We start from the raw sequence: 24,077 nt of genomic DNA on the forward strand, positions 1-24,077 counted from the left end.
GACTATTTCAAGTCTTGACTAAATTTTTTTTTTTTTGCCTCATGATTACTTTAAGAGTTTGCAAAAGTATTTTGGTTACTCGGCACTTTCCTCATGAAAACAGTAGAAAAGGACCTCTAATATTATACAAACATGCTGTCCCTAAGAAGGCATGGATGACATGCAAGTCTCCAAACCAGTGATGTATTTGCTTCAATGTATAGCAAGTCAAATCTTAAATATTTAACTTCATGACATCTGGAAACAGACATTTTTCAAAATTCTTTATGGCAAAGGTGTGTGTAGAAATTTGCATCCCTTCAAGACCTAGAAGAATGCATAATACATGGTCTAGAAATGTGTGTCAAATTAATGATCATTTTGAGCACCCCAAAATGCAAAATAAATCATAGCTGTTTCTACAGAAAACCCTTTAGAAAGAATTACATTATGAAAATAATGAATTCTAAAATTATGTATAGGCATATAAAAAAGACTTCCCTTTAAAACATTCCTTTAGGTTTGGTGTTAATACATGATTAGAAAACCACAAAATCTAATTTTCAGTTTAGTGAGTATAGAAAAATTCAAATTGATTCCTTTCTTATATTTATTAAAGTCAGGAGCTTTTAAAAAGTGGCCATGGCCTTTCTTGCTCCAAACACTTAAGTTACCTTTTTAAAGTCAAACTCCTGGGATCATCATTCTTCAGTTCATCTTGGCCAAACTGTTCCAAAATGCTCTATCTCCCCTCCACATAATGTATACGTGCATATGCACGTGTCACACTTCGTCAAAGGTCTCCAGAGCTCTCTTTCTACTATGTTAAACCACCCATGTCTTCTACCGCCAGGCTTCAGCAACCTTGGCTTTCTAATGACAGTGTCTGTGTTGGCAGTCTTCACAGGTAAAGGGACTGCATTGGTCCAAATTCCAATTTTCAAGCAACAGGGAAGTGATAAGTCTTATTCTGCCAGCTTCCCAAGGCCACTTCAAACCCAAAGTTATGAAAAATCTCTGATGATGAAAAAAAAAATGGTCCTTTACCATAGTTCTAATTCTTGGCAACTCTGCAAACTAAAACTAAGGTAACTAACAAGAGGGTCTAAAATGTAATATCCATCAAAGGGTTGGTTCCTCATGTCCAATTGGACATGTCACATCCAATTCTTGGCAACCCCACAGACTGTAGCCCACCACACTCCTCTGATTGTGGAATTCTCCAGGCAAGAATACTAGAGTGGCCCACCACACTCCTCTGACTGTGGAATTCTCCAGGCAAGAATACTAGAGTGGGTAGCTGTTCCCTTCTCCAGGAGATCTTCCTGACCCAAGGATTGAACCTGTGTCTCCTGCATTGCAGGCAGATTCTTTACCATCTGAGCCACAAGATTCTAATTCCCTAAATCTGAACGTCATCATTATTATCATCGCTGTCATTGTCATCATCAGCAACAAAATCATATCTTTGTTCCAAGTACTACAGTTTGATATTACCTTATTACTTGTGGAAAATCATGCTGAAGTGTTCATTGACTACATTTTTCTCTACTAAATGATACATGTATCTTTTTGAACAATAAACCAAACTTCTTAGTTTCAAAATAATTAAACAACATATTCTCTAGTGTTTGCCTGCACCACATATTTGCACTGTCAGACAACTTCCCTCTTTGCTGAGATCCCCAATTGCCTTTATTTCTCTTCTGTTCTGTCAGAGATAAATGGTTGTGGTTACTTAGTTTAGTTGAAGGCACAGTTTCCCAGAGAGCAGTTTTACAGATGTCCATAGCCAGGAAAGTATTTAAAACAGGTTGACTGGGGCCATTAGTTCTAAGACATTTATAGGAACTATAGACGTCCTGGACCCTTTTCCCTCCAAATTCTGGTAGAGGCAGAGGAAGCAAAGGAAAAAGGGGGAAAAAAAAGCCTTAAAGGAGTTGTCACCATATTCTTGGGCTTCTCTTTTCTTTTTCAATTCTTTCAGCCTGTTAATCACTCTTTTTCACTTTTCTGTGTCAAATACTCCTGAGAAAAACTTCGTCTATCATGTTCAAGATGGATTGTTGAAAGGAGGAAAAACAGCTTTATATACAACCCAAAACTGTCCTACATGAGACAATATGGAATTTTTGTGGTAATTCTGTGGCACCAAAGTCAATGGACAATTTCCAGCTTAGAAACCACTGTTTAGAAGTGATAGACACCACTAAGGAAGATGAAAAAGAGATGAGGAGGGTAATTGATGACGGTGTGCTGAGAACACAGTGCTTAAAGCTTACTGGGTGAAGATGGAAAACCCTGCGTGATGGGGAGAGAAGGAGGTGGCAGTTTAACCATAAAAGTCCTGCACAGTATCATCAGAAGGAACGTAGGTGATTTTGCCATCAAAGTAGTATTATATAAACGAGCATGGATCAGTACCAGGAGATACTTCAATGAAGGAATGTGGAATTCTGGCCCATATCCATGCTGTTGTGGAGTGGGAACATTTAATATTCCTGTCTGGTGAAACAGCAAAGATCCTTCATGCCTATTTCTAAATGCACATTTCTAATATTCAATATAATGCTACCCTTTAACAAACTCTTTACTCCCTGCCTCTCTGCTGAAGCTTCCCGTGGTCTTGAAAGGGACTGTTAAACCAAGAATGGATCTCACTCTTTATGCATGAGTGAGTCTAGAGATACTCCATTAAGCCTTCCAGTATTTAATGGAAAGAGTCATCTCTCACCTCTGAGCAGATGAGCCAGCTGCTCGGTGATGAGCTCGGGAGCCTCCTGGAGGATCTCTTTCACCACCAGAGACGATGAAGACTCTCGGAACTCAAAGCCGGAGTCGCCTTGCTCCACCGGATTAATGACCTTGACAACTGCTGATTCTAGAGTTTTGTCCTCACTGGAAAGCAAATGGAGGAGAGGAAGAGAAAGAGGGCATATTTTCTCACTTTCTGGAGTTATTCAATCTCTGTTTCCACACAAATGACTTCCTCTTAATAACCAAAAATGTAAATAAGTTCACATGACTTATTCTTTATGTGTTTTCACATTTCATTTTAATTAATTACATCCCCAAGAGTCTTTGAAGACCATAACACCTTAGCACTTCCATCTCTTGTTTGGTTGTTTGAAAATAATAATAACAACAATAATAATCATTGCTATAGCTAACATTTATTGAGTTTCCACTACAGGCTGGACATTGTAATAAATACTTTCTCAGTATTATTACGTTTTATACTATAAACTGACTCTACTCAATGGGTTCTATTAAAATTCTTATTTTTACAGGTGGGAAAAAAAAGCATGAAAAGGTTAAGAAATGTGCCCATTACAAACACAGGGAATATGGCCAATACTTTTTAAAGACGATAAATGGAGTGTAACCTTTAAATATTGTGTAAAAATAAAATTAAATAACAGTGACCAAGGCCACACAGCTAGTAAGACTGATGCTGCTGCTATTGCTATTTAGTCCCTAAGTCATGTCTGATGCTTTGCAACCCTATGGACTATAGCCAGCCAGGCTCTTCTGTCCGTAGTATTTTCCAGGCAAGAACTGGAGTGGATTGCCATTTCCTTCTCCAGGGGATCTTCCCAACCCAGGGATCAAACCCACATCTCCTGCTTGGCGTGTAGATTCTTTACCACTGAGCCACCTGGGAAGCCCTAGTAAGTAGACTACTTATATTTAAACTCTTAACTATCTGGATCCAAAACTTACACATTCAGTTATGTTGCTGGAAAAAAATACTTCTAGCTTATTTATTTCTGCATCATTCTTTTTATATGAGATAGAGTTGGCTTTTATCAAAGGCAGAAAGAAAGAGGTGGATAAAACTGATTTGATTCTTTCTGTCTGCCAAAACTCAAAGAATTGCAATGAAGGAAATGAAAATTGCAGTTTATTTTTGAAAAACATTCTATTTCATAAACAATCCCAAAGCAAGGCTTCACAACTTGAGTCTCAAAACCAGAATAAATGTTTCCATTTTAATTGGTAACAAAACTCTTTCTAAAATCTTAACTGACACAAATGTCTCAGTTCCCTTCTTCGGCATCTTGCATTGCTTCTTTCCATATCTCCTTGTGTTATAGTTAGTTTGAAAAAGTTAACACGCAAATTTAGTCAAGCACATGATCAACCTGAACAATGATAATGGAAGTCAGTCAAATAATCTGTGAATAACTCTCAGCCAGTTAACAACTAATTAATAAGTATTATTCAAAATAATTTTGAGTGTTTTAAGTATTCTGGGGATAAAAACAACCTACAGAGGCAGATCATTTTCCAAACTCTTTATAACTGAATGAACTTCACAACTGACAATCCAATGTATTCATACCTAAATATGCTTCCTGAAGAAAGTTAGATAAAAAATCAGATACTTGTACATTTTATTTCACGTATATTAAGGTCAGTGTCCACAGGTGAATGTCATATCAATGATTAGCAAATGGGCATAGTGTGTAAAAAACTATCACCTCAGATGGCTGAGATGTTTAACTGGGGACTCTTCACTCACTAGCAACAGAGAGCTTATCGAAATGGGACTCTTTGTGATGGGTTGTAAGAACTGTGAAGGCAGGAAATTTGTCTTATTCTTCTTTATGTATAATATCTGTAGATTCATGCACCAGTTAGCAACTCCTAAGTACTTACTGAAGGAGACAGGAGATATGTGTTCTCATCCAAACCCTTCTATTAACTGCATGTGGTACTTTGGGCAAGTCATTTGCGAATGGGTTTCGTGTTTCTTGTCCATAAAATAAGGAGTTCAAATTACATGAACTTTATAGAATCCATCCTACTTTTATAGTAAATGCTATGACTAAAGGAGCCAATGATTGAATGGCTTTCCTAGCCCATGTACATAATTTTCCATTTCACTACCAAGATTTCTTTCTTAAGAATTTTTCAGTTTTATTTAGTGTTAATTTCAATCTTCATTATACATTTTCAGCATCAGGATAAAGGACTGTCACGTTGCTATAAGAAAGTATTTGAAATGATTTAAAATTAAAATTTGTGTCTATTTTATAAGTATTTTCCACTCAAAGATGTCATATCTGAAATGCCAAAGTAAAAACAGAGGTTTGGCACAGCCCAAATTTTGCTGTAAGAGAAAAAACACATTCCCTTTCTTCAAAATGTCCTCTGCTTTTAATACATCTTCTCAAACCACAAAAAACCTGAACAAGGTAATACTTGGCACAGAAAAATCTTTCTTAAAATATCAAACCTCCCTCCAAAGCCTTACCTTGCCAGTACGTTGCTGCCAACAAGTGTTAGAGATAACTTCCCTTCATCATTTAGCTGATGCAGATTAATTTCATCTCGGAATATGTGGAATGATTCAGAGATGTTTAGTTCTTCTAAAATAAACCTTGTTTCAGTGAAGTAATTGAATTCAGTTCTTGGTATGTTCAGCACGGGCAAACAGAGAACCCCTGGTGGGCTGACCTACCAAGAAAAAAGTTGACTGAATCACTGACAGCAGCAGGAGGATAAAATACAACTACATTTTCTCAAGCCAGAGGGTAACTGGAAAGGGAATGAAAGTCCTTTGGTCTCGCTAAACCACTTTACATTCATAACCAGTTTTTCCTGAATCCAATGAGCAGAGCATTTTCCATGGATTAAGTGGTCCCTAATTTTTGTTAATCTCTTGTTACTCCACATGAAACTTCTCTTGCCTTTCTTGAAATTTTTAATGTCTCATTTCACCCTCTCCACAATTTTAAAACACACACATTCTCTTCTTCATAGGAAACAAATCTGCCCATCTTTATGGAATCAGCAAAAAATTAGAATGGTGACCGCAGGGCAGGGGAAGACTGTGTGTGTATGTGTGCGCTCTGTCATGCCCAACTCTGCGACCATATGACTGTAGCCCGCCAGGCTCTTCTGTCCATGGAATTTTCTAGGCAAGAATACTAGAGTGGGTTGCCATTTCCTTCTCCAGGGGAGCTTCCTAACCCAGGGATCAAATCGCTGTCTCTTGTGTCTTCTTCTTTGGCAGGTGGCTTCTTTACCAGCTGAGCCAACAGGGAAGCTCCAGGTAAAACCGCACTGACACAGAAAGAGCCCGATGTCACATCTATATGGGATGCCTCCCACTCAACTCCAGTCAACTGATTCCATGCCCCAAATTCCCAGTCCAGGACAGGCAAACCCTTCAATTACTCAAGAGAAGCTGCTGCTGCTGCTAAGTCGCTTCAGTTGTGTCCGACTCTGTGCAACCCCATAGACGGCAGCCCACCAGGCTCCCCCATCCCTGGGATTCTCCAGGCAAGAATACTGGAGTGGGTTGCCATTTCCTTCTCCAATCAAGAGAAGCTGGAAATCTAGATTTGGGGATGTTATCTGTGATGTTTAATTGTTGCAATGTCACAATAAACCTTTTAATTAAAAATACTGTGTAGGTTAGTGAAAACTCCAGATTTGGCCCACAGACTACCAGACTGTGATTTCTGTTAATGATTTATATCTTTTAAAAATATATTATGTTAACAAACTTCTTTTTTAAAAAAAACTGTAATGATGGGGGAAACTGGAGATGGGTAGACGTTAGAGAATTTAAGATTCACAATAATAAACTTATTTTTCCATGAGAATTTTAAAAATGAAGGTGCTTTTAAAAATGACTATAACTCTATAGCAATAAACCATAAATATCACTGAGAGAATGTGGGGTTTGGAAAGACTGGATTTTTGGCTAAACTAAATGGCCTTTGTTCTCACATCATCACTAGCTCTTTCACAAGCATAGTGTTTATTACACAGTCTTAACATCTTTATCATCCGTTTCCCCTTCCTAGCAGGGATTTCTGTCAGTTTTGTTTAGTTATGTTTCTAAGTGCATAAAATGGTCTGGCACAAAACAGATGTTTAATACATATTTGTCGAGTAAAATAAATGAATCATCTACTACTACGGTATACAAAGCCATTCCAACAAGATGGTTTTTATCCCACCTATCAGGCTAATACAGAATCACAACCATGTAATAATCATTACCAGTTTATGCACAGCAAGATGTTTTTCCTTATTAATTGCTAGAGTTATACTTTACTCCTGATACTGAAACTTGAGTCAAGAGCCATGCAGTCTGAGCCTGTTCTGGCAGGACCTATTCTGGAGTGGGGGTCAGAAAAACTATGATCTCGTCCCGACTCTGCTGTCTGACTTTGAGAAAGCCATTTTCCTTTCTGAGCCTCAGTTTTCCCCATCCATAGAATGGGGCTTACCTACCAGAGTGAAAAGTAATTAAACAGAGTTAGCCATGTGAAGCTGCAAACCCTGTCCTTCTATGTGTTCATACTTTGAGAGGGAGTAGCCAGATTCTCAGAAGAAATTAAAATGAAGATGCAGACCCATGATGGGAGCAGGGTGCAGCAAATTAAAAGGAAGACACAGAGCTTAACAAGTTCCCAGTATGTGATCCTTCAGTAATTCTATATTTGTCCCCATGCTTAGTCGTGAGTCTTAGAAGAAGGAGAAAAGAGGCCACGCATCTCTTTATTTTACTATTGACAACCACTTTGCCCACTCCTTTTGCTGGATGTTATTATATTCATTCAAGACATCAAAGTTAGTGGCAGTGCTGTCATTATTATTATATGACTTCCTAAGAGTCCATGACATGGTAATATGACATGTTCATTTCATAGAGAGAAGGATAAATTTAGGAAAAAAAATTTTCCTCCTTTAAGTAGGTGTAAACTGTACTTCCTTGAAGACTTAAGATCTGTCGCTGAGAAGGATTCTATGTGTGGCGGGAGTGAGTGGGTAGGTGTGTGTGTGCGTGCACATGCATTCTAATGACTGTACAAGGGTATCGGTGGTTCACCGTGGCATGGAAAATGAGAAAGAAACTTTCCTCTGGACAAACTTGTGAGATTTTGAGCAATAAATCCACAACCTAAGGAAACCTCTCCGATTCCATTAAGGAAAAAAAAAGAATCCATGCCATGTTCAGTCTAAAAACCAGTCTGGTTCAAGCAACTCTAATGTTCTCAAGACAAGCAATGCTTTTTTCCTAGAAGCCAGAAAACCCACTTAAGGGTGGGCAGGACTTGGGGGAGATAAATTAGGAGTTAGGGATTAACAGATACAGATTACTATATATATAATAGGTAATCAACAAGGGAATTAGCATAGGGAATTATACTTAATATCTTGTGACATAATGAAAAAGAATCTGAAAATCAAGTGTACAGCAAAGTAACTGAATCACTTTGCTGTACTCTTCAAATGAACACAATACTGAAAATTAACTATATGTCGATACAAAATAAATAAGAAAAAATCCCATTAATAAGATTAGTATTTAAATGCATGTCTTGACACAGGCACATTTCTCTCTTCATACCAATTAATCTCCCTTGTAAAGTTTAGCAAATTTTAAGATAAATCTGATAGAAAGTCATATGTCAACATCAGAATATTTTACCTGGCACTTCGTCAGCTGCTGCCCTAAAGCCATTCTTGCCACCTATGGCTCATTCTGGAAGGCTGGGTTTCATGTGATTGTAAATCATTGTAGATCAACTATGTACACTGTCAGAGTCAAGGATCCAAACAAAATTGGAGTAAAACAAATTATACTCCAGAAAACTAAAAATTGTGTGAAATTGGACATAGCACCAAGACACTCTTAATGTACTTTTTTAGGCTTTAAAGTGATACTTTAATATGGGTTGATGAATTTATGGAATAGATATTTTTAAACAATTTATTGAAAGAAAGGTCTTTTCCACCTCCACTGGCATGTTATAGTATGGCTTCACAGGGTACGAAGACTCTGACTCAAGGGAGATTATTGTTAACTGAGAATGACCTTGCTGTACAAAGTCAGGCTAAGAGGCAAAAACAGAATATAGATGTGGAAGGTAACACCTCTATTACTGAAAATTCCAGCCAGTGTGCTCTATACTTCATGTAATGTTCACAGATTATTCTTCACATATTTTTCTACTCCTAAGGGCAAGATTATCCAACAAGAATGATAAAGGCAAACAAATTCTGACACTTAACTTTTGTCAGTTCTCTGAATTTCCATAAAAGTAATCAATAATTATAAAATTTTTATTTGACAAAATCGATCCTATTAAAATAAATATTTATGCAGAGACTCAGTAAGAAATAATTAGAACAATGCCTAACATGTAGTAAGTGACCAATAAATATTTGTTGATTAATGAATTATAATACATTATTCTTTGCAACAATAAACCAGAACATGAAAAATTAAGTTAGTAGCTTCCTTGTTTTTCTGGAAAACAACTATTTATAAAAGTTACATCATAATTCAAATATAAAAAGCATACTCTTGGGGTTCCCTGGTGGCTCAATAGCAAAGAATCCACCCACAAGTGCAGGGGACAGAGGTTCAATCCCTGATCTGGGAAGATAGCATGGAGCAACTAAGCCTGTGCACACAACTATTAAGCCTGTTCTCTAGAGTCCGGGAGCTGCAACTATTGAGGCTGTGTGCTGCAACTACTGAAGCCCAAGTACCCTAGAGCCTGTGCTCCACAAGAGAAGCCACCACAGTAAGAAGCCCACACACCACAACTAGAGTAGCCCCTGCTCTCTGCAACTAGAGAAAGACCAGTGCAGCAATGAAGACCCAGCACAGCAGAAAATAAAAAAATAAGGAATTTCTTAAAAAATACATGACCTTCTTTCCACTCACCTTGTCTAGAAAGTAAGCATATGTGAAGGCAGAAATGAGAGAATCCAAATCACAGGATTTATGTCCAATAACAACATGGACCTTCTCCAAGCGTTTGCTTCGATTCTGAAACAAATTCAAATAAAACATCACAATTTAACAACAGATTACGTAAAGTGGATATTTTTCAATGTTTTAAAGTATGTATCCTTAGCTACATTCAGACACAATTGTAAAAATTCATAAATATATCTTGAGGTTTTATATAAGGGCCTAAAATGGTACAACATGTTTAACATTCAGAAATGCTCATTCAAATTTTAGTTAGTTGTCAAGAACAGAAAATTATTGGTTCACAACCTTGGGAACGTCCCTGGGTGAAACCTGAAACTGGCCCCCAAATACAGAGAACAAGGGGAGACTGAAGAAGATGCAGCTCACTCCAGATGGGTGGGTGGCAGGTTCAATAAGCAAGGGAACCTACTTACAAGGCTTGTCTTGGGCAGCCACAAGACAGGTGTATCTCCACACCTGCCCACCAGAATCTTAAAAGTTTATGTAGAGGCCTTAACTGGCTTCCATGACACATGGTCTCAACAACACATTGTTCACTCAAGGCTGTGTCCATAAAAATGGTTCCTGCTGTGGGATTGATGGGCAGATCGTACATTTCAAGGACAGGGGAGGGGAAGAGGAACCTCCAATTGCCAGAGTCTAGCTCTCAGGTCAACTGGTAGTCACATGCTTTCAAAGACCTCCTCCACCAAAAATGTGGTTGTATTAAGATCATCCACAAAGTAACTTGATATGAACTGTATCTCCAAGTCAACACTTTTTAGTAAAAGATTATTTTGGTCTAAAGAACAGTTCCATAGTATTCTACATCATTTCTTTACACAAAAGGTTCTTCTCACTTTGAGAGAAAAAGTGACTTTTTTCATATGTCCCTAGTGTGCAACACTATTTGGTAGAAATTTATTTTTTTCATGCCACATTTTGAGTGACAGGATACGCTCTCTCTGCATTAGATTCTATAATTTAACAAATAAAAGTGGTTGTAATGCTTTTCTTCCCTCCAGAGAAAGGAATATGATCAGTATTATTGCTCCAAAGATACAAATCAGTTGCTATTAAAGAGTATATATTGTCACCTCTCTGAAAGAGAAGACATACATACTGTTTTCTTTCCTGCGTAACTCAACAGTTACTTAAAATTCTTTACAGAAGGCTGACCTCCTTGTAAAACACTGGATTAGGAGTGCTAAAGAACCAATCACAACCAGAAAATTCCACAACAAGACTGTCCAATAACGATCAGGGTAACCTAAATTGACATATTTATGGAATGTCAGGGATGACACTTATGTATACTTCCTCAGCTTTTCATCCTTTGTTTTAATTTCTCTTTTCATGACTTACTAGAAAGCCAACTCAATTGTAATACTGCTCAAAAAAAAAAATCCACTGTTCATGATTATTTCAATTAAAAAAAACACTCGTTATTCCTTTTTCTACAGAACAAAGAAAAAGGATTATTTAGTAACTTACTAGGCCTCTTACAACTGAATCTATAAATGTGTTGGTATTTGTAGAGAACTACCATATCAGACTCAGAAACTAGTTATTCAACAACCAAACTGTGGCCCGAGGAACCTAATAAGGTAAATCTTGGAGGAGGCTCAGTCAAAGAGCCTATCAACATAGAGAATGATGGCAGGATCAATATTGCATATAAGTTGTCCAGTATGCAATATTGTAAATTAAAACAAATACATATGTTTTAAAATATATTGACAAGTTGATCTTTAGTAAAATAATAGGATTTTAAAATGTTATAAACACTCTGAAGGTAATTACAACCACTGTCCCCCCATCACCACCTGTAGCTCCCACTCCTTCCTCTCCCACCTTCCTTACCTCAACCTCATAACTTTATAGCTAGTCCACTTGTACTTTTTGAGGATTCTAGTCTAGATCCAGTTCTTACTCCCAAAGCCAGACTGCTTCCCCTGTGCAAGACTGTCAAATTTAGAGGTATAGAAAGAAATTGGGATAAATGCAATTATACTCCATTACAACACAAACAAATGCATTAAGAAATCATATTACTGTAGACTGTTGTTCTTCCGAGAAGCTCGAAGGTCTAAGTAGACATTACGTCATTTCTCCTCCCATATCTCTTGGAAGGCAGACAGTAAGAAGATTCACAACACTTTTTATAGGTCAGTAGAGGCTGTTAGAGGACTAGGATTGTTCCCAGAGCCCGTGACCCAGTACAAAGAGGTCTGTCTCTTCTGCCTTGAACTGATCACACCATAATGCCATAATGACTTCAGTATCTACAAAATGAGCAGGCATGGGGATCGAGGGGGCAAAAAGAATGTTAAATACTCCTGTTAAATACAGCAAGGCTTCATAAAAATATAGCATTAAAATTACTCCAAAGCTGATCTATCTGCCTCCTTGTGTAGGTTCGGTAATTCCTCAGCACAGCTCTGCATTCATCACTCAACTTGCACCAAAGAAGATATGGGGGAGAATAAGAAGACTTGGGAGTCAATGCATTTCCAAGCTCAAACCAATTAGTAATTAGAAAGAGAAAGGAGCTAAATAAAATTGTGAGCCCAAACATGATGGGCCAATTCTCACAACTGGGGAATCTTCTAAGATTAGGATTTATTCATCCTTCTTCATTTAAAGAGAAAAAAGCATGTATCAACTTGCAGGTCAGGCTGTAGAAGATTCCAACACAAACCTTCAAGAGGTTCTTTTTTTGATGCCCACATCCCTCTGTTTTCATGTTTTCTTATTTGTTTCCTGAACCCCCTTCTTCCCATATATCAAATTTCTTCAGAGTCATGGCTTCTTCCAGCATCATGTACTATGTCTGCCATCTCCAGTCAATGCCCCAGTTCCCAGGCTCCAACACTATCTTCCCACCTCCATCATTCCAGTAGCCATCCTATCAAGGATTTATCTGCCCCTTCACTAGCAATTTCATAGCGAATCCATGCCAATGAGTACTCCCAGGTTAATGTGTTACTCACCAAGGTAACATACTTTCATTTTAAAGAGACCTTCCAGGAATTATGCCGCAATCCAAAAAGATGACTAGAAATTTCAGGCTGGCTAAAATTGTTAAACTAAATAAAAGGGACATCACAATCAGAAGGTTCCTTTAGTGACCCTTAAAGTGGTAGACTCAACCTCAAAAAACATTCCAGATGTTCCTAAGAGCCTTATTCCTACCCAAACCCACTAAGATATAATTCAGTCAGTTCAGTTCAGTCACTCAGTTGTGTCCAACTCTTTGCCACCCCATGAATCGCAGCACACCAGGCCTCCCTGTCCATCACCAACTCCCGGAATTTACCCAAACCCATGTCCATCGAGTCGGTGATGCCATCCAACCATCTCATCCTCTGTCGACCCCTTCTCCTCCTGCCCCTAATCCTTCCCAGCATCAGGGCCTTTTCCAATGAGTCAACCCTTCGCATGAGGTGGCCAAAGTATTGGAGTTTCAGCTTCAACATCAGTCCTTCCAATGAACACCCAGGACTGATTTCCTTTAGGATGGACTGGTTGGATCTTCTTGCAGTCCAACGGACTCTCAAGAGTCTTCTACAACACCACAGTTCAAACATCCACTGGATCATCGAAAAAGCAAGAGAGTTCCAGAAAAACATCTATTTCTGCTTTATTGACTATGCCAAAGCCTTTGACTGTGTGGATCACAATAAACTGTGGAAAATTCTGAAACAGATGGGAATACCAGACCATCTGACCTGTCTCTGGAGAAACCTGTTTGTAGTCAGGAAGCAACAGTTAGAACTGCACGTGGAACAACCGACTGATTCCAAATAAGAAAAGCAGTACGTCAAGGCTGTATATTGTCACCTTGCTTATTGCAGAGTAACTTATATGCAGAATAACTTATAAGCACCTAACTTATATGCAGAGTACATCATGAGAAACACTGGGCTGGAAGAAACACAAGCTGGAATCAAGATTGCCGGGAGAAATATCAATAATCTCAGATATGCAGATGACACCACCCTTATGGCAGAAAGTGAAGAAGAACTAAAGAGCCTCTTGATGAAAGTGAAAGAGGAGAGTGAAAAAGTTGGCTTAAAGCTCAACGTTCAGAAAACTAAGATCATGGCATCTGGTCCCATCACTTCATGGCAAATAGATGGGGAAATAGTGGAAACAGTAGCTGACTTTATTTTTTTGGGCTCCAAAATCACTGCTGATGGTGATTGCAGCCATGAAATTAAAAGACGCTTACTCCTTGGGAGGAAGGTTATGACCAACCTAGATAGCATATTTAAAAGCAAAGACATTACTTTACCAACAAAGGTCTGTCTAGTCAAGGCTATGGTTTTTCCAGTGGTCATGTATGGATGTGAGAGTTCAACGGTGAAGAAAGATATAATTAAAGGGTAGCAAAAGTCAAGTATCGTAGTAACCAGGCTTAGACACATTTCTGTGTGCTTGGAGGAATAAAGCATGAAATTAGTTACATAAACTCAACCAGTAGGTGAACTCAAGGAATGCGCAGGATTTGGCTTTTCAAAACAGAGGTCAACAGCCAGAGAATACAGGTCCCACTTTCAAACTTCCTGCCACAAATGACCTTGGCCATATGATCAGAGTAAAAACATGGGTCAAAGAAAGTCAGAAAAGTCTGAGACTGAGTTCAGGGGTCTGAGGCTGGTAATAGGGTTTCCTTAAGGTACCTGGTCCACTCTGAATCAATGGCTCCACCTGCAGGGGTAACAATGAAACTGGTTCACAGAACTGAGAAGAGACTCCTGACCACAATGATACCCTGCACTTCTCACAGCAGGCCTGTGGGCCTTTCCTGTTGTTGTCATTCAACTAATAAAATCCTGTTCGTGTGCCAGGCACTTACTAATCTCTAAGTATACAGCACTGAACCAAGCATACAAATATCCCAGCCCCCATGGCACTTGCATTTTAGTGCAAGGAGATAAAAAGAGCCAATAATTAGATAAGGATGAATAGAAGGCTAGGGTGCCCTGGGATGAGGTTCATTGAGAAGGTGATATTAATAAAGATCTAAAGTGAAGAAAAGGGACCTCCAGTTATCTCAGGCCAAGGTGCAAAGTGAGACAATGCCCAGAATGTTCCAACAAATAGTTATTGCCTAGCATATACATTTTCAAAATGTGACTTTGTAAACTCCCAGCTAGGAGAGAATAGATTTGGCAGGAAAACAGCTATCCCCTTGTCTTGATATAAGCACACCAAGCATTAAGGAATCTCAGGAGACAGAGATTTATCATCTCCTATCTACATCCAGTGCTGAGTAAGCCCAAAACAAAATGGAATCTTCATAATGGGTTGAAATAGATACTGTACTCAACTTATACTATACCTTGAACTTTTGAATAGATGGACAGAATCTCTCCATAATCAACATATAAAAGAAAATGTATTGAATACGCCAGTATTCCAGATCACAATCTTCATATGCTTTTGAAGTGTGATCTTATACATCACTAAAATGAGATTTCTTCATGAAGTTTATTTCTTCTCTCTTTTTAAAAGCAGAGAAATATCTAAGCATTAAGATTCATCCACCCATGAAAGCAAACTGTACTTGTCAGGCAAAAGCACTTTCGAACACACTTTGATCAAAACAGAATTGATCAGAGAAAGGGCTTCCAGAGCCCTGTCATAAGCTCAGGCCCCTCCATCGGTTTTTTTAAATAACTCCACCCTCTGAGAAACAGAGCTGTTCCACCTGGAACTTTACATCCAGAGCCCTACAACTAACCTTAGTCAACAACCCCTTGCAACACAGTTATACTATGGTTTCTCCATACCCATCCTACTCAACTCTCCTTTCTTAAAAATTCTAGGCAAATGTTTTCAAAGATAATGAATTGAAATGATCATTATAGACAAAGCCTAAGAAGTTGGAGAGTCCCCTTCGTCACACACTGATGCAGAGCCTATTTCTTAGTCCCTCATCTTTAATCAGCAAATGAAGATGCCAGAGAAAAAGAAGTCATTTGAATTTACTGGATGGTATCTCCAAGGAAATCCAGGAACAGAAACAGTTGGCAGTTGACTACTTCTAACTCCAAGTCAATGAGGGGTCGGAATGAGGGGGTCTTCCTTCCTGGAGGCTGGCTCTAGATGGCACAGAAAAGGGCTCAGTCCCTCCCCAGAAGAACCCTGTGTACTGAAGGCTGCCATGATTCTAAATAAGGAGACTCACAGATGGGCAAGAGGAAATCTTACATGTCACTAATGTCCCTTTTGGTCCCTATCTCCAGGCCAGTCACAGTCACCAGGAAAGCTAGGAGGGAGGGATGCATAAGGAACCACAGCCAAACTAGCAGCAGGGACAAAGGGAGCTGTGGAGTGCCCAGAGCAACCGGTCCTCCAAAGGCAAGGACAAAAGCCCGTGATCACCTCTATTGGATATGGATAAAGTCACATTCTTTGTTCATTTGGTAAATGAGCGAGATGACTTTAGTTACTGGCCTTGGGTTTAAGATGATGTCTAGAACTTCTGACCTCCTGAACATCTCATAATCTTATCACTATCTGAGAAAAGGTTGGGACTCAGAGGGAGCACAGGCTGGAGGGAACAGCATGACATTAATTAAGTTTAAAAAAGCAAAGAAGAAAACTTATCACTCTATGCAAAGTGCCCGGAACACAGGAATTTCCTCCACCAACTGAAACTTTTGTATTTTATTCTTTATTTTTGTTTCTTTTTCTGGTAAGGAAAGAAATACATGTCATTATAAAAAGTCAGACACAATGAAAATTAATAAAACAAAGATAACTACTGTTAACATATTGTTGAATATTCCACATTTTAAATTTACACAAGTATACTGCCACATATACTTTAAAAAACAAAGTTCTTCTCTACTTACAATAGCTAGGACATGAAAGCAATTTAGATGTCCATCAACAGATGAATGGATAAAGAAACTGTGGTACATAGCTACAATGGAATATTACTCAGCCATAAAAAGGAATGCATTTGAGTCAGTTCTAATGAGGTGGATGAACCTACAGCCTATTATACAGAGTGAGAAAGTCAGAAAGACAAAAAAATAAAACCTCAAACCAGGGCTCTGTAATAACCTAAAGAGGGGGATGGGGTGGGAGATGGGAGGGAAGTTCAAGAGGGAGGGGATATATGTATACTTATGACTGGTTCATGTTGACGTATGGCAGAAACCAAGACAGTATTATAAAGCAATTATCCTTCAATTAAATATATTTTCTTTTTTAAAATGGAGTGCTTCTATTCCCAGTCTTTAGAGACTTCCTGTTTTCACTTAACAATATACTATGGACCTTTTTCCATGATCCAAACTACAGATAGTCTTCATTCTCTCTGGCTTAATGGTATCAATTGTGAGGATACATCTCTATGTATGAAGGAGGGGTGTGGGAGTTGGTATATGTATATAGAATTCCTTGAATCAACATATGTGTTTTTTTTTAATCTCCATGATATTGCCAAATAAGATACTCTGGCCCACTGGCTACCTCGTTTAGTCCAGTTTCATTCTAACGGTTAGTTAATAAATAATAAGTGACTGGGAGGCTGTAACTGATTTCTTCTGAGAGCTGTGCCTCAGGTTATGCATAAAAACAAAAACATTTACCAGAATCTACAAATTCAGGACATAGACATTTTATATTTAATTTTCTCATAGATGTCCAAATTTAACTGGTGACGTACTGCATGAATATAAACCAGCGAATTAGGAAAAGGCAAAAAGCTTTCAATGACAAAACTCAAATGATTTTGACATAATTTAATTGTCTCAGACAATACTGACAAAACTGAAACTTAATCAAGTCAGAGAAGCGTAGTCTATAACCTCCCTGCTCACGGCCCTCCCACCTGACCTCAATAACATTTTCCTTCAGCCTCTCTTTGACATGCTAAAGGCCCTCTTTTAGTATCTCTCATTTGGGAAAAATAAAGGACAAAAGTTGATCTGAGCAAATTCAGCTATAAGTGGCTCAGACTCTGAGCATCTGTACCCCTTCTAGATGGTCCAATGTAGAGGCCATTGTGAGAAGGCAGTGGGGGAGCCAAAAGCTACACTCAACTATTATTGCCCAAGGCCCTTCTTCTTGGGTGGGCATCTGGGTCCCCAGTGCCCTTGGGGTCAGGATCCCTTTAGCTGGGGTGTTTGACACTGACTCAAATTTTACTTAAAACATTTAATTTTTTATATTTTTGTTCAGGATCCTCTTACTGACAATGTCCTAAAGGACAATTTTAGGGGACAGCACCATTATTTTTCCTCCACAACTTCAACCAGAAAAGGTCAAGGATGATCCCCCCAAAATCCTTACCTTTTCTGAAGAGCCCCTTTCAGAATTGTCCTACATATTATCATTTTCAGCCATTCCACTTTTGGGGGAACTGTGTCCATACATTTATTACCAACTTGATGGGGTAGCCCTTTAATTTCCTTTCAGTACTGCTTCCTTTCAGCTTAAATAGATGCCCCATGCCAGAAGTCTGTCCTCCATGGTTTCACAGATTTTAATAATCTCTCAACCTTCCTCTTTTCAGATGTTAGAACTGTAGTCTTTTCCATCTAGCCTCATGTAGATGTACATCTGGGTCCACACAGCTTTCTGACCTTCTGCTGTCTCTAACCCCTTTGCTATGCTTAGATCTTGCTGTGAACTGAATTGTACACCTCAAAACTCATATGTCAAAGCCCTAATCCCCAATGTGGTGGTATTTGGAGACGGGATCTTTGAAAAATAATTGGGTATAGATTTAGTCATGAGGGTAGGACTCTCAAGATGAAATTAGTGCTCTTATAAAACAGCGGAGTGCTTGTGCTCTCTATTTCTCTCTTTCTATCTCTCTCCACTGTGTGAGATCAGAAGAAGGAGGCTTTCTATAAGTCCAGAAGGCGGTTCTCACCAGGACCCAACCATGTCAGTAACCTGATCTTGGACTTCCAGTCTTCAGAACTGTGAGACATAAATTTACAGTGTTTAAGTCACCCAGTCTATGGGTGGCTTTAAGTTAATCTTAAATTAACCTAAGATGTAAGTTAATTTTTTGATAATATAAGTAAGACTGCAAGAAATATTAGGAACATAGTATTCTTATGCCCATCTCTAGTTATTTCTTCAAGATATACTTCTGAATTTTATATTTCTGGGTAATGTAGAATGTAAATATTTTAATGCCCACCAGAAAAGTAGAAATTTACATTTTCACTTACAGAAATAACTGATTTTCAAATCTTCAGCTCTGTTTAAGCATTATCTTGTTGCTAGGTAAAATAGTACCTAGCAAAATATTGTATTTATTATACCTATAAGTGCTTTAGGTCATTTTTTTCCTATGGACACTGGTGTCTTCATATGGACATATTTTTTGTGAATTTTTCACTGCATATCATTTTAGGATGTTTATTCTATCCTTACCGCTGAATTAAAATACTGTATTATTAACAAATTCAACTCTGGAAACATCAATAAGATATTACTTTGTTCTCTGGCCTCAGGCATCTATGGAACAGCTTGTTCAATAAGTTGCATTAAGTATGCAATAAGCATACATTATTTAATATGACATTATCTTTTCAAGCACTAAAGAGCAATGATACACTTTGTACCATCTTACCATCTTATTATCAATCTACCTACTATGTTTTCTGAAAATTGTTGCAATAATACAGGTCAGACTCTGCTTTAGTTTCTAGCTTTGACTGGAATGCATTTACTTCTCTTATAATTAGACTTATAAAATTGATGATGCAATTTAAATTTAAATCTAAAGTGTTGAATGTATCATCCACTAATAAGTATCTTTAAAAGCAGTGAAATTTTATAGGCCAAAAAGAATGACAGAACTAACAGACTAGATCTTAAAAGTTCTCATCACAAAGAAAAAATTATAATTATTATGGTGATGGATGTTAATTAGATTTATTGTAGTGATCATTTCCCCATATATACAAATATTGAATCACTGTTATACTCCTGAGACTAACACAGTATTACATGTAAAGTATGGCGGCTGTGATGGCGTACGAGCATGGCAAATGAGACGGCGCACGAGCATGGCCGAGAAGAGCTACCCCACGCCCAAGGTCAGGGGCGGCGGCCGAGAGGAGCTACCCTATGCCCGAGGTCAGAGGTGGTGACTGTGCTTTGCTGCAGCAGCCGTGAAGAGATACCCCATGTCCAAGGTAAGAGAAACCCAAATAAGATGATAGGCACTGAGAGAGGGCATCAGAGGGCAGACAGACTGAAACCACAATCACAGACAACTAGCCAATCTGATCACACGGACCACAGCCTTGTCTAACTCAATGAAACTATGAACGATGCTGTGTAGGGCCAAGACAGACGGGTCATGATGGAGAGGTCTGACAGAATGTGGTCCACTGGAGAAGGGCATGGCAAACCACTTCAGGATTCTTGCCTAGAGAACCCCATGAGCAGTATAAAAAGGCAAAAAGATACGACACTGAAAGATGAACTCCCCAGGTCGGTAGGTGCCCAATATGCTACTGGAGATCAGTGGAGAAATAACTCCAGAAAGAATGAAGGGATGGAGCCAAAGCAAAAACAACACTCAGTTGTGAATGGGACTGGTGATAGAAGCAAGGTTCAATGCTGTAAAGAGCAATATTGCATAGGAACCTGGAATGTTAGGTCCATGAATCAAGGCAAATTGGAAGTGGTCAAAGAGGAGATGACAAGAGTGAACATCGACATTCTAGAAATCAGTGAACTAAGATGGACTGGAATGGGTGAACTTAACTCAGATGACCATTATATCTACTACTGTGGGCAGGAATCCCTTAGAAGAAATGGAGTAGCCATCATGGTCAACAAAAGAGTCCAAAATGCAGTACTTGGATGCAGTCTCAAAAATGACAGAATGGCCTCTGTTTGTTTCCAAGGCAAACCATTCAATATTACAATAATCCAAGTCTATGCCCCAACCAGTAACGCTGAAGAAGAGGAAGCTGAACAGTTCTATGAAGACCTACAAGACCTACTAGAACTAACACCCCAAAAAGATGTCCTTTTCATTATAGGGGACTGGAATGCAAAAGTAGGAAGTCAAGAAATACCTGGAGTAACAGGCAAATTTGGCCTTGGAGTACAGAATGAAGCAGGGCAAAGGCTAATAGAGTTCTCCCAAGAGAATGCACTGGTCATAGTAAACACCCTCTCCCAACAACACAAGAGAAGACTCTACATATGGACATCACCAGATGGTTGACACCGAAATCAGATTGATTATATTCTTTGTAGCCAAAGATGGAGAAGCTCTATACAGTCAGCAAAAATAAGACCGGGAGCTGACTGTGGCTTGGACCATGAACTCCTTATTGCCAAATTCAGGACTGAAATTGAAGAAAGTGGAGAAAACCACAAGGCCATTCAGGTATGACCTAAATCAAATCCCTTATGACTATACAGTGGAACTGAGAAATAGATTTAAGGGACTAGATCTGATAGACAGAGTGCCTGATGAACTATGGATGGAGGTTTGTGACATTGTTCAGGAGACAGGAATCAAGACTATCCCCAAGAAAAAGAAATGCAAAAAAGCAAAATGGCTGTCTGAGGAGGCCTTACAAATAGCTGTGAAAAGAAGAGAAGCAAAAAGCAAAGGAGAAAAGGAAAGATATTCCCATTTGAATGCAGAGTTCCAAAGAATAGCAAGGAGAGATAAGAAAGCCTTCCTCAGTGATCAATGCAAAGAAATAGAGGAAAACAATAGAATGGGAAAGACTAGAGATCTCTTCAAGAAAATTAGAGATACCAAGGAACATTTCATGCAAAGATGGGCTCAATAAAGGACAGAAATTGTATGGACCTAATAGAAGCAGAAGATATTAAGAAGAGGTGGCAAGAATACACAGAAGAACTGTACAAAAAAGATCTTCGCAACTCAGATAATCACGATGGTGTGATCACTCACCTAGAGCCAGATATCCTGGAATGTGAAGTCAAGTGGGCCTTAGGAAGCATCACTACGAACAAAGCTAGTGGAGGTGATGGAATTCCAGTTGAGCTGTTTCAAATCCTGAAAGATGACGCTGTGAAAGTGCTACACTCAACATGCCAGCAAATTTGGAAAACTCAGCAGTGGCCACAGGACTGGAAAGGTCAGTTTTCATTCCAATCCCAAAGAAAGGCAATGCCAAAGAATGCTCAAACTACCACACAATTGCACTCATCTCACACGCTAGTAAAGTAATGCTCAGAATTCTCCAAGCCAGGCTTCAGCGATACGTGAACCGTGAACTTCCAGGTGTTCAAGCTGGTTTTAGAAAAGGCAGAGGTACCAGAAATCAAATTGCCAACATCTGCTGTATCATCAAAAAAGCAAGAGAGTTCCAGAAAAACATCTATTTCTGCTTTATTGACTATGCCAAAGCCTTTGACTGTGTGGATTACAATAAACTGTGGAAAATTCTGAAAGAGATGGGAATACCAGACCACCTGACCTGCCTCTTGAGAAACCTGTATGCAGGTCAGGAAGCAACAGTTCGAACTGGACATGGAACAACAGACTGGTTCCAAATAGGAAAAGGAGTACGTCAAGGCTGTATATTGTCACCCTGCTTATTTAACTTATATGCAGAGTACATCATGAGAAACGCTGGGCTGGATGAAGCACGAGCTGGAATCAAGATTGCCGGGAGAAATATCAATAACCTCAGATATGCAGATGACACCACCCTTATGGCAGAAAGTGAAGAAGAACTCAAGAGCCTCTTGATGAAAGTGAAAGAGGAGAGTGAAAAAGTTGGCTTAAAGCTCAACATTCAGAAAACTAAGATCATGGCATCTGGTCCCATCACTTCATGGCAGATAGATGGGGAAACAGTGAAAACACTGGCTGACTTTATTTTTCTGGGCTCCAAAATCACTGCAGATGGTGATTGCAGCAATGAAATTAAAAGACGCTTACTGCTTGGAAGGAAAGTTATAACCAACCTAGACAGCATATTAAAAAGCAGAGACATTACTTTGCCAAGAAAGGTCTGTCTAGTCAAGGCTATTGTTTTTCCAGTAGTCATGTATGAATGTAAGAGCTGGAGTATAATGAAAACTGAGTGCCAAAAACTTGATGCTTTTGAACTGTGGTGTTGGAGAAGACTCTTGAGAGTCCCTTGGACTGCAAGGAGATCCAACCAGTCCATCCTAAAGTAGATCAGTCCTGGGTGTTCATTGGAAAGACTGATGTTGAAGCTGAATCTCCAGTACTTTGGCCACCTGATGCAAAGAGCGGACTCATTTGAAAAGACCCTGATGCTGGGAAAGATTGAGGGCAGGAGGAAAAGGGGACGACGGAGAATGAGATGGTTGGATGGCATCACTGACTCGATGGACATGGGTTTGGGTGGTCTCCGGGAGTTGGTGATGGACAGGGAGGCCTGGCATGCTGCGATTCATGAGGTCGCAAAGAGTTGGACACGACTGAGCAACTTATCTGAACATCCCCAAAAAATACATACATATAACATGTGATTTAGCTACTTCAATTCTGTGGGGAAATGATAAAAAATAAAGAGTAGGAGATAATATTTGCATAATATTTGTACCATCTTGCTATTAAAAGGGCAATATTTCTAACACAAAAAAGTTTCTACAAATTGATTGAGAAAAAGACAAACTAATGAAATCATCAGTAGAAGTGTGAATAGGCAATTAATAGAAGAAAAAAATGAAAAGAAATTCAGCCTCATTAGTAGTCATGTAAATGCAAATTAGACCAACAATAATTTTTTTTTTTTGCCCATCAAATTGGCAAGAAAATTGGGAATGCTCACACCCACTGCTGGTTAGACTGCAGGCAGTAGTAAGGAATACTACAACCAATGTGGGACTAATTTGACAGTACCCTTTAAGATGCAGAATGCTGACACTTCTTGATCCAACATTTATTTCACTTCTAGGTATCTATTCTAGAAAAATAAAATCACCAATAAATATGGGTATTTTAAATTCCTCATTGTAATTCAAAATCCATTGTTAAATATGGATATTCAATAAAATCCTCAGAAACGTTTGTTGAAGTAGATATTTGTAATAGAAGCAAAAGGAAAAAACAAACAAATAAGAAACAACATCCATGTATAACAATCAAGGAATCGTTTGATAAATTATAGACTGTCCATAAAGTATAATCAAAGCACCTATTATCAGACAAATGAGTTAGATCACTATAAAGACCTGTAAAGATGTATTCCAATATTTTTCCCACTACTTCACATGGCTGTCTCTTTCTTTCTGGGTCCTGCTTCTCAGAAGAAAAGAATGCTGCTGTGGTTTCTGCTTGGGTGACAGTAACATCTTGCTGACTACACTAGGATCATCTATTAGGACATTATTTGTAATGCAGATTACT

At 38.7% G+C, this 24,077-nt stretch overlaps 1 protein-coding gene across 3 annotated transcripts in view; it reads right to left on the minus strand.

The window, feature by feature from the left end:
• Positions 1 to 24,077, minus strand: part of PRUNE2 (prune homolog 2 with BCH domain) — a 284,658-nt gene that overhangs the window by 218,552 nt on the left and 42,029 nt on the right. For all 3 annotated transcript variants that reach the window (XM_081505723.1, XM_081505702.1, XM_081505712.1), the window contains exons 2-4: positions 9,680 to 9,784; positions 5,240 to 5,442; positions 2,714 to 2,877 (exon numbers count right to left, since the gene is read on the minus strand). In XM_081505723.1, coding sequence (XP_081361849.1) covers positions 2,714 to 2,877; positions 5,240 to 5,442; positions 9,680 to 9,784 — 472 coding nt within the window. The remainder of the gene's footprint in view (positions 1 to 2,713; positions 2,878 to 5,239; positions 5,443 to 9,679; positions 9,785 to 24,077) is intronic.

This window comes from Giraffa tippelskirchi, chromosome 1, assembly GCF_054371585.1.
Source record: "Giraffa tippelskirchi isolate mGirTip1 chromosome 1, T2T-mGirTip1v1.2.pri, whole genome shotgun sequence".
NCBI classification, from domain to species: Eukaryota; Metazoa; Chordata; class Mammalia; order Artiodactyla; family Giraffidae; genus Giraffa; species Giraffa tippelskirchi.